This window comes from Oryctolagus cuniculus, chromosome 6, assembly GCF_051225735.1.
Source record: "Oryctolagus cuniculus isolate XC-2025 breed Fujian yellow rabbit chromosome 6, ASM5122573v1, whole genome shotgun sequence".
Taxonomy (NCBI): Eukaryota; Metazoa; Chordata; class Mammalia; order Lagomorpha; family Leporidae; genus Oryctolagus; species Oryctolagus cuniculus.
The window spans coordinates 61845852-61864725 of NC_142872.1; the positions used below are offsets into that span (position 1 = coordinate 61845852).

At 41.1% G+C, this 18874-nt stretch overlaps 1 protein-coding gene across 2 annotated transcripts in view; it reads left to right on the plus strand.

Annotated features, from left to right (window-relative positions):
* Window positions 1-18874, plus strand: part of NSG2 (neuronal vesicle trafficking associated 2) — an 86839-nt gene that overhangs the window by 9911 nt on the left and 58054 nt on the right. The window contains exons 1-2 of one of the 2 annotated variants that reach the window (XM_002710389.6): window positions 15121-15324; window positions 16225-16375. In XM_002710389.6, coding sequence (XP_002710435.5) covers window positions 16247-16375 — 129 coding nt within the window. In that variant the 5' untranslated portion in view covers window positions 15121-15324; window positions 16225-16246. Of the gene's footprint in view, window positions 1-15120; window positions 15325-16224; window positions 16376-18874 lie in introns of those variants that run through there. The other variant, XM_089335072.1, reaches the window with a different exon arrangement.

Sequence of the window (18874 nt, forward strand, 5' to 3'; positions counted from 1 at the left end):
GCTCTAGCTGTTGCAGCCATTTGGGGAGTGAGCCAGCGGATAGAAGACCTCTCTAGCTATCTCTATATCTGTCTGTAGCTCTGCCTCTCAAATAGGAGAATCTTAAAAAAAAAAAAAGAGTACATTTCATTGTAAGAGTTGATTTTCCATACTGAGTCAAATTCCCAAATTGAGAGATTCTCACATGGAACAAGTTACTTACAAAGTGTAATTACAGAAGGCTGAGGAAAGTCAATACAAAACATGGAGTTTGCAGTTGTATTTTAGATAAAGAGCAAATTCTAACATAGGGAAATAGGATTAGCAGGTCATTTCACATGCACAAAAGCAAGATTCATGATATGTGATGTCATCATCAAGCCATGTGCCAAATACCATAGCTTTAGTGCAAGGAAGTTTCATACTATTAACAGAAGATAGAAATAACCTCTCATTTTTGATAGATTAAGCAAGAAAATTTCAATGAGGGCAAAGAAGATTTAAGTAACATAAATAATACACATGATTTAATACTTGGTATAAAATATGTGTACGTTCAGAATGGGGCTTCTGTCCTTAGTTTCAGAGAATTTTAACAGAAATAATTTATGTGTTGGGCCATAACGAAAATTTACTACATTTTCCAAAGCAGAAAATACACAGACCATGCTCTTGGACTACACACAATGGAGCTAGAAACTATTCTCAAAAGTTATACATTATTGCAACAATGCATATCAAGCATTTGGAAATTTAAACCAAACCAGACCACTTTACTGAACAACTCTTATGTCCAGGAAAGAAACCAATTTTTAGCTACAAAGTACTTGGGAAATGGTAATGTCAAAGCTGCACTAATCAAAGGTTGAATGAAAGTCATAGCATTAATTTCATTCATTTTCAAACAGGAAGAAGACAAATCAATAAACTAGATATTTATCCCAGGAAGTTCAAAAGACAAAAATGAGATAAGCTTACAGAAATCAGGGAGATGAAAATAACATTTTAAAAGTATGAATGAATACATTAGAAAATAAAAAACAAACTGGCTGATTGAAGAGTTGGTTCTTCAAAGTGCTTACCTAATAATAGAATAAGAAATGTAAGTACTTGCTTGGCACTTATAGGTGCTGGTTTGAGCACTTCTCTTATTGACTCATCTAATCCATGTAACGCCCCAATATGGTATTATCAGTATCCTCAATTTTGAAATTAGGCCATTGAGGCACAGAGAACTAACATAGCTTATTCAGGATCCTAAATCTAGCAACGTGGCAGAGCTGAGATTTGGCCCTAGCCAGTGTGGCTTCAATAGACTATCTACCTAATTCCTATACTGTAGTCACAATTAATATGGAAAATAGTTACAGACTTGCAGAAATGCTTTAAAAGTTATAAGTGAAAGCAATTTGCACATAAAACATGGATGATTTTAAAATATTCTTTAAGGTTATTTACAGTGGAAGTCACCTAGCAATGTCAGGAGATGGTGAAGAATGGTGACCTCTGTGTTTTATGCAGGTCAAGGCCAGTACTGTGCCTGCCATAAGGGTGTATCATTAGGGCACTGTGGCAGGTGAACAGCTGTGGTTTGGAGTGTTTAACACACCTTTGCACCTTTTGGAAAATCTCCCTTTCTTCCATGAGATGATTTTGCCTATTTATCTGTTCTTTTCTCCCTTAGTTTTTAGTAATTTGTAGCATGTCTTAATTTTTATTGATATTTTATATTGTGTATAAAGGAAATAGAGGTTCCACTTACGGTTATCTTTCTTCATGTGGTTTGAATAGGAGTTGTTATTCCATAGATCTCATTAGAAATTACCCTGGGGGCTGGCCTTGTGGCTGAACAGGTTAAGCCTACACCTGTGAAGCCAACATCCCATATGGGCCCCAGTTCAAGACCTAGTTGCTCCAATTCCATCCAGCTCCCTGCTAGTGAGCCTAGGAAAGCAATGGAGAATGGGCCAAGTGCTCGGGCCCCTGCACCCATGTGGGAGATCCAGAGGAAGCTCTGGGCTCCTGACTTCAGCCTGGCTCAGTCCCAGCTGTTGCGGCCATTTGGGGAGTGAACCAGTGGATGGAAGACCTCTCTCTCTCTCTGTCTTTTCTCCTCTCTCTGTAATTCTGCTTTTTAAAATAAGAAAAAAAAAAAAAAACCTTAACAAAAACTACCAGAACAGGAAGTGGTCCTGGTACTTCAGCCTGCCAGGGTCCTTCCTCAGGAGCATTGAATTTAGGACCCAGGAGAGAAAACCTCAAACTCTTTATCCTGGGGAACCGTCTTAGCTGAGAGCAAGTAAAACCTTAGTCAACAATTAACAAGAACTATCGGAACCAAGAATGAAATCCTTCTACACATCTGAAAATGACTAAAATACCAAATACTGACAGCATTAAATGCTGACAACGCTAAAAGCAATAACTCTAATTTGTTCCTGGTGGAAGAGCAAAATGGTTCTAATGCTTTGGAAGACAGTTTTTTTTTTTTTTTAAACGAAACTAAACATACTCTTGAATCATATCATCCAGAAATCACTTTGCAAGATACTTACTCAAAGGAGTTGAAAACTTACATTCTCATGAATGTTGCACACAGAGCTGTGACATTGTGGCACAGTGGATTAAGCCACCACTTGTAAAACCAGTATCCCATATCAGAGTGTTGGTTCAAGTCTCTACTGCTCCGCTTTAGATCCGGCATTCCTTGTAATGCCCCTGGGAAGACAGCAGATGATAATAGCCCTTGTACTTGAGTCTCTGCCATCCACGTAGGCGATCCAGAAGGAGTTCTGCAATCCAGAAGGAGTTCCACGCTCCTGGCTTCAGCCTGGCCCAAACCTGGATGCGACAGGCATTTCCGGAAGTAAACCAGTAGAGAGAAGATTTCTTTTGCTCTGTCTCTTTGCCTTTCAAATAAATAAATAAATAAATAAATAATTTTTTTAAAGCTTGCACATAAATATTTAAGGCAGCTTTATTCACCATGATTACTATAACTTTTTTTTAAGATTTATTTTATTTATTTGAAAGGTACAGTTACAGAGAGAGGTAGAGACAGAGAGGTCTGCCATCCGCTGGTTCACTCCCCAGATGGCCACAATGGCCAGAGCTGAGTTGATTTGAAGCCAGGAGCCAGGAGCTTCTTCCTGGTCTCCCACATGGGTGCAGAGGCCCAAAGACTTGGGCCATCCTCCACTGCTTTCCCAGGCACATTAGCAAGGACCTGGATGGGAAGTGGAAGAGCCAGGACTTGAACTGGTGCCCATATGGGATGCTGGTGCTGCAGGCTGAGCCTTAACCCACTGTGCCACAGCTCTGGCCCCCATCGTTTCTAAAACTTGAAAGCTACCAAGATATCTTTCAGTAGTTGAATTGGTAAACCAACTGGTACACCTAGAAAATGGAATATTCCTCAGTGGGAAGAGGCGAATGAGCTTTCAGGTGACAAAGACATGGAGGGGCCTCAAACCCATATTGCTAAGTGAAAGAAGCCAAACTGAAAAGGCGCCACATTGCATTATTCCGAGTAGAAAAGGCAAATTCTGGTACAGGCAACTTTATAGCCACTTTAACTATATAACCACTATAACTTTATTCCAGGGATCCAGAGATAGGAAGAAAGGACTAGATGAAGTACCGGGGATTTTTAGGACTATCCTGGATGTTACTGTAATGTTCAACGTGCATTATGTTTGCCAAAACTTATAGAATGTACAGTACAAGTTGAACCCTGGACTATGGGTATGCTTGATAATAATATATTAGTATTGGCTCATTAAGCTTAATAAATGTACTCCACATGCAAGATGTCAGCAAAAGGAGAAGCTGAGTGTGCGGGTCGGGGGTGGGGCGGAAGAGGCAGTGTATGGGAATTCTGTGCTTAGCTTTTCTGTAAACCTGGAATTGCTCTCAAAATGGTCTGTTAGTTATAAACAGCAATCAGCTCTTTGAAGGAGAGGGACTTAGGCAGTGTGGAGCTGTGGGTCTCGAAGGAAATTCATGACTTTTAGGATCTGCTTCAGCTTCACCGCTGCTTTCTCCCTGAACACTGTTGACTGCCAATGGCAGGCCCAGACACTGAGCAGAAAATGGTGTGGCCCAGAGCCTTCAGCCATGTCGGGGATTGGAAAGACAAATACTGGACTCCAGGGCTACTGTGAGATCCAGACCTAGAAGGGGCAAGAGCCTGGGGGAGAAGATACGTGCCTAGAAGAGCCCAGCCTTCCCTGACCTTTTCCTCCTGTGCAGCTTCCTGATCCCCACTCTGTCCTTGTGACTCACATCCCATGTAGAAAATGCATGTGAAGAGTTAAAGACACACACAGAATCCCCGAGGCCTTGGGTGCCGCAGAAACCATGATGGTTCAAGGTCTGCTGTGGGTGAAGCGCCCTGGTAAATGCGCTAGGCTTTCACTTAAGTCCCCAGGTCTGTTCAAACCAAAAATAGAGCAGATCTTTACAAAAAGAAAAACCTGGCCTCTGTCTCAGTCCCTGGTTGTGGCAAGATGATTATGTTCCTACTTGACTGCATGCCAGAATAACAGTGAACTGTGTAGGAAGATAACCGTAAGCAGAACCTCTATGATTTCCTTCATACACAATATAAAATATCAATAGAAATTAAGACATGCTACAATTTACTAAAAACTAAAGGAGAGAAGAACAGATAAGTAGACCCAGGTCCACATGTGATCCAGATGGTAGAATGACCAAATGTGGATTTGGAAATGTTTGCCATCAATAAAATAGATGATAAGATGTGAAATTTTATCAAAGACCCCAGTTCTATAAAAATAACTATAAATATATAACTAAACCCAATAACCTAAATAGATTTTTTAACAGTAAATGGGACAAATTAAATGGAAAAAAGCATGAAGACTACACAGATGAGCAGTTTAGTGAAGTGGAAGGGAGGTAAAATACAAAATAGCTGGATTAAAACATGGAGAGGACCAAACAAAAGGATGGACCACACAGAGAGGGCCGTGAGAGGTGCAGGGACAAGTTCTGACACTCCTTAGTGTCCCAGAAAAAGAGGAGGAGAAAACAGAGTTGATACGTATCAGAAGAAGTAAATATGGCAGAAGACATCAAACCACTGATTCAAGAAGTACTTGAAATGCTGCTCATGATAACTTCCAACAAAATCATGCAATGCTACTTAACAAAACTGCTAAAAACCAAAGTCAAGAAACAGTAGTACAGGGAACCCAGAGTGAAAAAGAACCATTCTCTGCAAGGGAGAACCAATAAGTGGATGGTTGATTTTTCAAAATAAATAAATAAAAAAATAAAAATAAAACCGTTGGATGGTATCCTTTTCAAAATTTTTAATTTACTTAAGAGGTAGAGAGAGAAAGTGAGCTTCCCTGTGGTGGTTCACTCCCCCCAGACACCAGCAATGGTCACCTGGCAGCCAGGAACTCAATCTAGGTCTCTTATGTGAGAGGCAGGGCCCTAATTACACTACCACCATTGCCTCTCAGGGTCTGCCTTAGCAGGAAGCAGAGTCAGGAGTGGAGCGAGGTGTAGAACCCAGGTCCTCAGATGCAGGCATCTTAACCTCTCGGCCAATGCCCACCCCTGGATGGCATCTTTGAAGTGATGAAACACAGAAGTCTACCGTCAATCTAGAAATTTATATCCAGCAAAACTATTTACGATTTAAAAATGAAGGACAATGTTAGGTACATTAAAAAGTAATAAGAAAATTCATCATCAATAGCTTACATTAAAGTAAATACTAAAATGTAGTGTTTAGGCAGAATGAAAATGATCCTAAATGTAATTAAAGTAGAAATAAAAAGAAAGTAAGGTAAGTCCAAAGTTAACAGTGGGAGATTTCATAGCTCACTTAATGTAGCTACTGATAGAACAAGTAGACATAAAATTGTTAGCAGATTTGAAAATGTGGCAATGCAGACAGAGATAAAGAGTAATAAAAATACACATTTGGACTAATCAAAATGAGTATTGACTTACTAAAACTTCGTTATAACAGTCATGTGTGCTAACTTTTAGACATGTGTAACTAAAACTTAGGACAAGAGCACAAATGTAGGAGGGTGCGAATATAGTTACATTGTTATAACATCCTTGAATTGAGAAGTGAAAGAACTAATTTAAATGACACTATAATGAATCAAAGATGTACATTGTAGTCTTTACAGTAATGACTGAAGTAATAAAAAAGTAACAAATAAAAGTAAATGTAGGTGGAGATGTAACAAAAATATTTGAATAATGAAAAAGAAAGCAAGGAGAAATAAAGTCATCAAGAACAGAGGGGAATCAAAACAATAGGAAAATGATAAGCACAAACAGATCAATAATTACACTTAATGTAAATAGACTAAATTCAATCAAAAGATACAGGTTTTCAGGTTAGGTAAAAATCAATTATATGTGGTTTACAAGGAGCATTTCTAAAATAAAATGGTAGCAATATTTAAAGTAAAGGGATGAAAAAGTATTTACATACAAACATTAATCAGAAAAAGCTAATATGGCTATATTAATGCCCAAAAAAGTAGACTTAAAGATAAGAAGTAGTTATAGAGCTAGAGGAATGAAAGGGCTAACTAACTAGATACAGTTTTAAATTTGTACCTACCTATTTACAAAGCTCAAATATAAAAGGCATAAACTAACAAATACAAGGAAAACTAGGTAAATCCACAGTTAAACAGTGGGAGATTTTATAACTCACTTGATGTAGTTAATTGTAGAAACAGCAAACAAAATCAGTTAATGGGCAGAAGATTTGAACAATATGTTAAAGAAATCTAACTGTATCGATCTCTATAGAATCCTGTACTCAATAATAAAAGAATACACATTCATTTCAAGTGCATATAAAATAGTTACCATGTTGGCCATATGCTGTGCACAGAATGAGTTTTAACAAATGACAAAGGAATTAAATCATAAATAACATGTTCTCTGATCACAGTATTCTGAGATACTGGCTAACAATAAGAGAGATGTTTAGAAGAACCCCCAAATATTCAGAAATTAGATGAGACACTTCTTAGAAAGACGTCTCAGTGGCCATTATGTGAAATGTGCCTAAAAGGCTTCTGTTATTCTTAACTTCTGTCTTGTGGAGGAAGATTGTCTAAGAAAATAAAGCCAAAAGAGAGAGAAGCAGAGACAAAAGGCAGATAGATGGATTGAATGACTGAGAGGCTGGTTTACTCCTGTGGTCTCTGCAGCTGGGCTACTTGAACCCATGCTTTTGTGACTGTGTCTTGAGTAGCTCCACAAATGTGTTACTGGCAACCTCAAGAGTCCTTATGAGTACAGCACATAGGGATGCCTTCCCCAAGCTGGACTCTGTGCTGTCCTGTCCTTATTTCTCCTGCAAGCAGACCAGTGCTGTACTCAGTCTTCCTGGGAATCGGCCAGGCCTTTGCATGTGGCTTTACCTTCTTTGTCTTCCTGCCTTCTTTGTCTTGGACATCAGCTAAGACTCCTCGTAGGATATGTTTTCTGTCCCAAGGCTAGAAGTGGATGATGGACACTTCTTCCATACTGCCTACTGCATCATGTGCATCCCTCAGTAAGAGAGACCATCTTACTGCCTACGTTCAGAGACTTGATATCCAAAATTGTAGCATTGGGAAGTCGCTATTTAAAGTCTTGATTTTCTTATCTGCAACATGGAGATAATAACAGTATCTGTCACACAAGGTAAGTGTGTGAATTAAATGGCCTCACACATGATACACACTTACACTAGTGCTTGTACATAGTATGTGCTCGATAAATGTTAGGTATTATTACTACAGAAATTTGCTGTGAAGATTAAGGCATAATGCATACAAAGTTTCCCAGCATATAAGAAGGCCCATGAAAATTGTCTATTGATGATGACATGGGTACAAGTCCTTGAACCATCTTGGAGAGGATTCAAAATCCAATGTCTGTTGCCATCATTCATGCTTTCTTTACCCTACAGTACTGCCTCCTTGGACAAAGTTTGAAAGTTGATGAATTTCATATTTAAAACAATTCTTCTCTCCTTTAAACCATACACCATTTCTTTCCTATAAAATCAACTTTGTTTTTGAAAAATCTATTAATATATTTGAAAGTCAGTTACAGAGAGAGAAAGAGACAAGGAGTGAGACAAGTCTTCCATCCCCTGGTTCACTCTACAGATGACTGCAATAGCCAGGCCAAAGCCAGGAGCCAGGAACTTCCTCCGGGTCTCCTACACGGGTGGCACCAGCCCAAGCACTTGGGCCATTCTCTGCTGCCTTTCCCAGGCCATTAGCAGGGAGTTGTATCAGAAGTGGAGGAGAGAGGGCCAGAGTTGTGGTGTAGCGGGTAAAGCTACTGCCTGCAGTGCCAGCATCCCATATAGGTGCTGGTTAGAGTCCCAGCTGCTCCACTTCCTATATAGCTCTCTGCAGTGGCCTGGAAAAGCAGTAGAAGATGGCCCAAATCCTAGGGCCCCTGCACCTGCCTGGGAGACCCAGAAGAAGCTCCTCATCCTGGCTGTGGATTGGTGCAGCTCCGGCCATTGCGGCCAATTGGGGAGTGAACCAGCAGATGGAAGACCTCTCTCTCTGTCCCTGTGACCTCTCTGTGTAACTCTGACTTTCAAATAAATAAATGAATCTTAAAAAAAAAATAAGTGGAGCAGCCAGGATATGAACCAGCGCCCATATGGGATGCTGGAGTGACAGGCGGCAGCCTCACTTGCTAAGCTACAACGTAGCCCCTAAAATGAACTTTTGAAAATAGAACTGATGGGGTCACTCACACAAAAGCTAGTTAACTTGCTTAGGTACTTTTCCAGGATCCTAATGGCTAACAATTTTTAAATTCTTTGAGGTTCTTATTTGCTATCTGTTCATCCTCATTGATGAAATATTTTCCAAGTTTTTTTAATATTTTGAAAGAGAGTCACACACAGAGAGAAAAGGAGATTCTATCCGCTGGTTCACTACCCAAATTCACTTCCCAAGGGCCCATAGTAGCTGAGGCTGGGCCAGGCTGAAACCAAGTGCCAGGAAATCAGTCTGCATCTCCCAAGTGGATGGAAGGGATCCAACTGCTTGAGTGGCCGTTAGCGGGAAGTGTGTGCATTAGCAGGAAGCTGGAATTGGAAAAGCTCAGACTTGAACCTAGACACTCTGATACAGGACGTGGGTATCCCAGGAGAAATGTAACTTCTATGCCAAGTACCAGCCCCTTTTTGCCCATTTTTAAAACTCAGTTATCATGGTTGTGCTTTAGTAACTTATAGTTTTTGAAGAATTAGTGCATTTAATTTGCTTCATGAGATTTATGTACATAGAGTGTTTTTAGTAGTCTCTTATTTTTCCTTTGAATGCCTGCTTTGCTCTGTAGCACTGTCCCCTTCTTTTGTTCATGGTGTTGGTAATTTGTGAATTCTTTCTTTTCTCTTTGTCAGGCTTTCTAGAGGTTTATCAAATCTATTGATCTTTTCTTTTTTTAAAAAAATATTTTTATTTATTTGTTTGAAAGATAGAGTTACGGACAGAGGGAGAGACAGAGAGAAAGGTCTTCCTTCCACTGGTTCACTCCCTAAATGGCATCAATGGCCAGAGCTGCACCGACCAGGAGCCAGGAGCTTCTTCTGGGTCTCCCACGTGGGTGCAGGGGCCCAAGGACTTGGGCCATCTTCTACTGCTTTCCCAGGCCATAGCAGAGAGCTGGATTGGAAGAGGAGCAGCCAGGACTAGAACCGGTGCCCATATGGGATGCTGGCGCTTCAGGCCAGGGTTTAACCTGCTGCGCCACAGCACTGGCCTCTATTAATCTTTTCAAAGAAGTAGCTTTTGGTTTCATTGATTTGCATTATTTTTCTGTTTTAAATTTTGTTGATTTTTCCTCATTATTTTCTTTGGATTTATTTTGTTCTTATTTTTTTCTGGGTGACAGTTTAGATTATGTGAAACTGTTCTCTTTTATAATATACACGTTGAATGCTGTACACATTTCTCCAATCACTGCTTTAGCTGCTCTCCCCAAATTTTGATATCTTGTATTTTTGATTTTTAGCTCAAAATATTTTCTAATTTCCATTGAGAGTTTTTTCTTTGACATATGGATTATTTAAAAGTGTAGAACCATCTCCAACTTCTTGGAGATTTTCTTATTGTTAGAATGTCATTGATGTTATGCTCTAATTCCATTATAGGTAAGAGAAAGATATTTCTTTTTACAAAGTCAGAGGGAGAGGGGAGAGGGGAGAGGGGAGAGGGGAGAGGGAAGAGGGAGCTCTCTTCTATCCACTGGTTCACTCCCTAAATGGCTGCAGCAGCCAAGGCTGGGCCAGGCTGAATCCTGGAGCCTAAAACTCCACTCAGCTGGAATACAGCGGACCAAGTACTGAAGCCATCTTCCACTTCTTTCCCAGGCACGTTGGCAGGAAGCTGGATTGGAAGCTGAGCTTGATCTGGTGCTTGGATATAGGATGCCTACATTCTGGGTGGTGGTTTAATCTGCTGTACCACAACACTGGCCCTAGAGAACATCTTTATATCATCTCAATTAAAAAAAATCATTTAGGTTTGTTTTATAACTCAGGAGATCATCTTGCTAAGTGTTCCCTGTGTTCTTTTTCTCCTGTTGTTGGATAGTTTCCTATAAAGTCAGCTGACTGAAGATTTTGTTTGGTTTTTCTACAGCAGTCGTTCTTAACTGGGGCTAATTTTTGTCCCATTCCCTGAACACTTGGCAATGTCTAGAGATGTTTTTGATTGGTGCAGCTTGGGGGGAACCCACATACATACAGGCCAGGGATCCTGCTATAAGCATCCTACAATACACAAGACAGTCTCCCCCCAAATAATAATCCATTCCAAAATGTTAACAGTCCCGAGGCTGAGAAACCTTATTCTCTATCTTTGCTGATTTTTGTTTGTTCTATCAATTACCAAGAAAGAAATACTTTCATATTTGCTTCATATATAAACATTATATACATACACATACTAGCTATTTTTCTTTAAATCAGGCATAATAGTATCTGTAATGTGAGATTCATGACAAGTATAAAAGAGGGAGGAAAGAGGGCTATATTATTATGTAAGGTATATAATTCATTGAAGACAATACTTATAAATATCTCTATACCAACTAATATGACATCCAAATATTTTCATACAATATGTTTTGTGTATTTGTAAGTAATATATTTATTATATATGTTAACCTCCACATTGGAGAGGAAATGTGGAATCTGTCTTTCTGTGTCTGGCTTATTCACTCAGCATAATAATGTGCAGTTCCATCCATGTTGTTGCAGATATGAGGATTTCATTTATTTTTATGTCTGAGTAATACTTAATCATATATATCCCTATATTTATATCACTATATTTAAATCACATTAAAAAGCCATTCATCATTTGATTCCATATCTTTGCTATTGTGAACTGGGCTGCAGTAAACATGCGGGTATAAGTATGTCTTTCGTATGCTGACTTCATTTCCTTTGGATATATTCCCAGAAATGGGATGGCTGGGTTGATACAGTAGATCTATTTTTAATTTTTTGAGGAATCTCCATAGTGTTTTCCATAATAGCTGTACTATCTGCATTCTCACCAATAGTATCTTAAGGTACCATTTTCTCCACATCTTCATCAGCATTTTTTGTTATTTTTTGACTTTTGGATAACAGCCTTTCTAACTGGAGTGAGGTGATACCTCATTGTGGTTTTTAATGATTAGTGATTTTGAACATTTTTTATGTTTTGGTGATCATTTGTATTTCTTCTCTTGAAAAAGTCTATTCAGATCCCTTGCCCATTTCATAACTGGATTGATTTTGTGTTTGTTGAATTTCTTGAGCCCCTTATATATTACGGATATTAATCCTTTATCAGATGCATAGTTTGCAAATATTTTCTGCCATTTTGTCAGTTGTCTCTTAACTCTGTTACTTGAAGCTTCCGGCTTTGATATAATCCCATTTGTTTATTTCTGCTTTTGCTGCCTGTGCTTTTGGAGTCTTACTCAAAAAGTCATTGTCTCTGGCAATGTCTGGGGGTGGTTCTCCTGTGTTTTCCTCTGGTAATTTGATAGTTTCCAGTCTTAGATCTAGTTCCTTGATCCACTTTGAGTTGATTTTTGTAAAAGGTGTAAGGTAGGGGTCTTGCATAAGACGGCTGCCTGGGGAAATCCAATTTCTTCAACGCCACTTACTGAAGAGACAGTCCAGGGGATGTTTTTTTGGACATTTGTCAAAGAAAAGGTAATTTTAGATCTGTGGATTTATTTCTGGAGTTTCTATTCTGTTCCATTGGTCTCTGTTTTTATTTTTATGCCAGTATTGTACTGTTACGGTTGTTTCACCTTGTAGTACATATTGAAATCTGGTTTGTTTTTATGGTTTACAGTTGCTTTGACTACCTGAGATCTTCTGTGTGTCTATAAGAATTTCAGGATTTTTTTTCTAACTCTGTGAGGAATGTCTTTGGTATTTTGTGGGAGATTGTGTTGAACCTGTAAATTGCTTTGGGTAGTTTAAATACATTGATACCATTAATTCTTCCAATCTGTGAACATAGGAGATTTTTCACTTTTAAACTCAGTGGTTTATTTAGACCACTTATACTGAATGCAGTTGCTGATGTGTTTAGATTTAAGCCTACTATTTTATTATTTGTATTCTGCTCCCTCATTTTTCTTTGCCGGTTATTTCTTTTATTCTGCTTTCCTTGGGTGATTTAAACTCTTTTGTGTTCTATTTTAATTGCCCTATTGCATTTTGACCATGTCTTTTTGCATAATTTTGGTTGCCCTAGGCATTACAATAGACATTTAACTTTTCACAGTTTGATTGGGATAATACATATTTTGCAATTTCAAGTGCAATGTTGAAACATTACCACTGTATTGATTGTTTATCCCCCACTATTAGTTTTGCAGCTGTCTTAAGTATTCTGTTTTTATACATTGAAAAATCTCATCAGAAAATGTCATAATTTTAGTTTTCAACTATCAAACGTATTTGAAAGAACTTCATGGGAGAGTGATGGTCTATTCCATTAGGAACCTCTCCATCTCATTCTCTAATGAGAGGGACGATCTTCTACATCATTCCAGCCTCTTGTTTCTTCTTTCAGCTTCTCTCCTGGCCTCACCTAACAGGAAGTTTGGGTTTTCCATTACCATGAGACAATCCATTCTTCTGACCATGCTAAACTTCCAGAATTACTTAAAGTTCAATTTGTGCTTATGGCAGTTGCAAGACATGTCAAAGAGAATTTCTTTTCCGTTGGAGGCAGAAATAGTAGAATTGAACACAAATGCTCACAACTGACTCTGTGTGAATGTCTATATTATGTTGTTCTTAGATAATGCTTGTCCCTAGAAATTATCCAAGTATTTGAAAAGGAGGAAATGGAGGTCTAACATTTATTAAAATATCTACCTGTCACACATATGCATCCTTCTATTAATGGAGTCCAATGCTTGTGTTTTAGCCTGTATTGTCTCAGAAACATCTTTGTCTTCTCTCTCTCTCTCTCTCTCTCTCACACACACACACACACTTTATTACTGAACATTACATATAATAAGTATGTTTTCTTCTGGTATTTTAGTTAGTAGAGTGTATTATTAGCACATGAGCACTATCTAGGGTGATCAAACAAATTCTGACACAAACTAGGATATTTTTGAGAGCTAAAGGGACACTATTACAAAGGCTAAGGCAGTTAGACTTCATGAAATCCATCATAAACAGCACTGCAGCTGGGGAGGAACAACCAGCATGGATTTGAATCACAGGAGGAACCAGGGGCAACAATCTTGACCTCAGAGGATTTGCAGTATAAGAGCAGTCTTCAGTCAGGAGGTAATTGAGCTGTTCAGATCTTTCCCATCAAGTTAAAAAGGGGTCCTTTGAGTGTAATCTCTTCCCAGACTCACAACCGCTCAGCAAGGGAAGTTGCTATGATTTGACGAGATCAGGTGCGTTCAGGGTGGTATGGCTATAGACTGTTGCTATGATTTGAAATATGTCTCCCAAAACCTCACGTGTTGGAAATTTAACCCACACCTTTATTGGTTAGTGGTGTTTGGAGATGGAGCTTTTGAAAGGTCAGTGGATTAAATGGGAGGGGGCATAATGGTGTTAGTGGCTTTATAAGAAGAGGAAGCGACACTGGAGCTAGCAGCTTGCTCTGTCTCACCACGTGGTGCCCTCCACTGTGTAACAAAGACCCTCATAGATGCTGAGCCATGTCAGTTCCATGCTCATGAACTTCCTGGCCACCAGAACCATGAGCCAAATAAATTTCTATGTTTTGTAAACTACCTGCCCTCAGGTGTTTTGTTATAGTAACAGAGGATGGACAAGGACAGAGGTGTTAATATTCTTACAGTAATGATAAGAGAGTGGAAGGCTAGAGGGTGAATGCAAGATGTCCAAGATTCACACCATCCCAGTCTAGTAAGCTGACACTAGGACTTTGCCCTCTCTGATTCCAGGCAACAATCCTGTATCCTCGTGTAGCTTGGATTCAGACTTTAGTGGCAATGAACCAAGGTTCCAGAGCCAGTGCTGGAGCTATCCCAGCACTATGACCTGAGCTGACCTGTGTGACTACAGCACAGTGGAGGGAGTAGCAGCTTATGTTTAGGTAGTGCTTGCCAGGTGCCCTGCTCTGTGCTAAGCGCTTTCCCTGTGCCATCTCATTCATGCCTCACACTTACCCATCACGTAGGTACTACTAGAAATCACATTTTGCAATGGGCAGAAACCATTTTAAAGAGGCTGTAAGGGTGCTCACTCCATTGGAGATACATAACAATTATTAGTTCCCCTTCTCTCCTCAGCATAGTTCATAGCATGGTGTAAGTCTTAGACAAGTCTGTGTTTCATAGTGTTGTTCTGGAAGGTCTTGAGAGGTGACCACTTCTAATGTATGTGCTTGCTTGTTCAGTTTTTCCAAAGGTACAAGGATTGCTTGTTATATGCTGGATATTAATTATTTTATTTTTGTTGGCGTGGAAAGGATCCCTCCCACTTTCTTGAAACCGTTTTGTCCCATGCAGTGGTTGTGGCCATGCATGAGAAACAGCAGGGGGTGCCAGATGACAGATGGTGTGGGAGCCTGTTCCCCGGTGGGAGGGGGGCACGAATGAGCGAGCGAGCGAGCAAGCAGGCAGGCAGCTGCCAGATCTTCCCCGCTCGCTCTCGCACCTTGCTCTCAGAAGCTCCGATCCAGACTCACGCGAGGCGCTGTCCTTTCAGCACCACAAGCTCGGGCTGAGGAGGGAGGACTCCTGTTCGTCCTCCTCCTCCTCAAATTGGTTTGCATCTGCTCTGACCCCCAAGAGTGCAGCACAGTAAGTAGGCGTTTATTTCTGCGGTAACCACTCCCTGATATCCCCCGAACCCTGCCATCCTCTGCACCCCCACAACGACCCTGTTTTGTTTAATAATGTTCCATGTGCAGGATTGGCAGGAGAAATTCAGTTGTGCCGGGCTTTTGAGGGTGGGGTGGGATCATGGTTTGACACCCAAGGGAGCTAGAGAGGAAAATATGTGATTTGTTTATTTAGTTGGCAATCTTGCAACACAGGGGCTGCTAACTTTCCATGGAACAACAACAACAAAAAATGGCCCTTTGCTATTGAGGAAATGGAGGTATTTCATGGCTGCATAAAAGGATCAGATTCAAATCAGCCTCTTGTTGCTTTAGGAAATTGTATTTCATGTGCAGCATACATAGGCTGTAAAAGGTTGCACCCAGAGACATTAAAAAAATGTTGTATTTTAGGGAGATTGCTGAAGAAAAATCAATATAATAAAATAGCAAGCAGGATGGTGAAATCAAATACATCATACTGCAGGGGGATCTAGGATAATAGAATTGCATTTTGCACTAAGAGTAGGCTTCTCACTGGTATTATGTGGATACTTAGGCTCTAGTGTCTTAGGCATTTTTTAAGCTTGTATTTGTGTGTGTGTGTGTGTGTGTGTGTGTGTGTCCTGGATCTTCCTCAGCTTTTTAAATTTGAGGGCTGTCAAACCCCATGGTCAAGTGGCATATTTTGATGATTAAAGAAATTTTACTGGACGATGGGGATCATGTCAGGAAATCTAACCAGAAGATCAATGACTGATCAGTAGATTGAAAGCCACCCAAATGGAGCTGTTGAGGACAGCACTGTTTTCTCTGTCGCCAGCCCTCTCTTTCCCTGCTTTGCCTCCTGCCGTAACCAGAATCCCCCTGCTTGCCTTAGGTCTGGGAAGAAAGGCATAAGGATGGTGAAGCTGAACAGTAACCCCAGCGAGAAGGGCAGCAAGCCGCCTTCGGTCGAGGATGGCTTCCAGACCGTCCCTCTCATCACCCCCCTGGAGGTTAATCACTTACAGCTGCCTGCTCCGGAGAAGGTAAAGCAGGTGTTCTGCCTCTCATCAGCCCCCAGGCTCCCCCCACCTCCCCATATCAGGAAATAAAACAGCAAAATATTCCACCCCCGAGCCCTTTCATCTTGTCATCTGTCAAATATGCCCCTTTTCTGGTAAAATGTAGTTATTCCTTCCAGAGGCAAGACATCTCTTGTGTTGTCTCAGATTTGTGGTAAGTGTTTATTGTATTTTTTTGTTCACATCTACATCCATGGGCAAGCAAATTAATCTTTCCTTGTTAAAGTTCTGTCACAGCAGATGAATACTAATAACGCTTCTAGAGGGTGACAGAAAAATCCATCTTGATTATTTTGGAGGAGGTGTTTAAAAAAATGCATTGGTGTAGATTTGAGCACAGAGAATTGGATTCAGTCCAAGAAACATTCAGTTTGCACCTGCTAAGATCTGTCCCCATACACTAGGAGTTGGTGATACAAAGACAACGTTTTGAAAATCCTTATCTGGTATAGCAAATGAATATAATGTATCATGGTCATGCTGAGCAGTACAGAAATTGTGAGGATGCAGACATGGAAACAACTAAATTGTGTTTGCCTGGGAAGAGGATGGGGGTGGGATTTGTGGCTGAGGTTGGAGAACAGGTTAGGTAAACTGCAGAGGAGAGCATTTGAATAGGGGTTCTGAAGGTGAGTAAAAGCCTTCCAGGTAGACCATGGGAGGAGAGGGATGTAAGGCACGGGGCACACACACGCAAAGCATGGAATGCTTGGGGGAACAGTGAGACTGGGGTAGAGTGTCTTCAGAGGAGGCGGGGCCGGGAATGAGTGACTGGCTGATGGTGCATCTCCTGACATGGGAGTGGTCCGTGAAGAATGGAGGTGGGCACTCCTACAAAGGCAGGTGGGGGCGGGCTGGCCCATGGACCCAGGTGGGAGAGGCATTGTCATCTAAGAGCCACTCAACAGTACTTGGGGTTTTGTAATGTGAGCTTTTGTACACTGTGAGGGAGGGATTTGGAGACAAATGGTGACGTTCCCTGGCTGAAGAGTGAACAATGGATCATTCCATCTGTTGGATTTTCTCATTGGCATCTCCAGGAGGGCATTGTGTGTCTTAACCAATTGGCTCCATCTCATCAGCAGAAGAGGAGCCAAAGCTGGATAAAGGGCCCCGCTGATTGGCTGGGGGTCGAGTCATTTGTTTTGAAAGTGCAGAGTCAATATAAGAATGTGCTCAGGTGGGATGGCAGAAATGAGGAATTCTTGAACCATCCGGAGAAACTGGAAAGCCTTTAAAAGCAAAGTTGGAATTGGCAGTTAACACTAAAGAGATGGAAGGTGGTAGTTTCAGTTGAGGACCTGCTACATGTGTTCCAGAGGTTCTCCGTTTTTCATGGTGTGTTTGAATCAGTCTTTGAGGCTCCTGCTGTGCGGGCAGAACCTCAGAACAATCCTTTCAGAATCTCTGGGGTGAGCCCCAGGTGTCAGCATTAATGAAATCCTTCCAGATAACTCATGTGTGCAGCTGAAGTTAAGGAGCAGAGTTTGAGATGTGCATGACCTCTGGGGGTCAGGGATTGTGCACTTACATTCATAGATGACAGCGGGGTGAGTTGTGCAGTCTCACAGAAGGAGTAAGTGGAAATGCTGGGGTGTGGGCTCAGACATAAGTGGAAGTTGGGAAGGAGAAGGGGGCTATTGCCTTTTTTTTTAAGATTCATTTTATTTATTTGAAAGACAGAGTTACAGAGAGAGGCAGAGAGAGAGATATCTTCCATCTGCTGGTTCACTCCCCAGATGGCCGCAATGGCTGGAGCTGTGCCGATCTGAAGCCAGGAGCCAAGAGCTTCTTCCAGGTCTCCCAGGCAGGTGCAGGGGCCCAAGGACTTGGTCCATCTTCCACTGCTATCCCAGGCCACAGCAGAGAGCTATATCGGAAGAGGAGCAGCCGGGACTCGAACCGGTGCCCATATGGGATGTTCCAGGCCAGGGCTTCAATCCACTGTGCCACAGCACTGGCCCTGGGGACTATTGTCTTGAGGTTTACTATTGTCTTGCAGGTCTGCATATTCCAGAGAGGTGTACAAGGGAAGGGGACTGTCATCTCTCCCATCCTGCCACACTCTTGTGGGACATCCAGAGATGGCTGCCATCTCTCTCTTACCTTACTCTCCCTATCCATCTCAGAGGGCTTCCTTCTCTCCCTGAGAGAGAACACAGACTGAACACCTGCTGGCCATCTGATCCAGGTGTGCCTGAAACCATCGCAAAGCCTGGACAACAAATACATCATCTCCTCTGGTGAACCTGCACTTCCATGTATCCTAGAAGATGCAATGGATCCCAGATTAACCACTCCCTAGAGGAACTCCCTAGAGGAACACATCCCCACCGGGGCAAACCGTGGAGTCCCTCTGAGGTTCAGGATAAAGTCTTTCTGCCAGGTGGCCCTAAGTTGCCTCTTCTATGAATCAGTGAGGATCACAGCTGTCTCACAATGGTCAGAACAAAGTTGGATGAG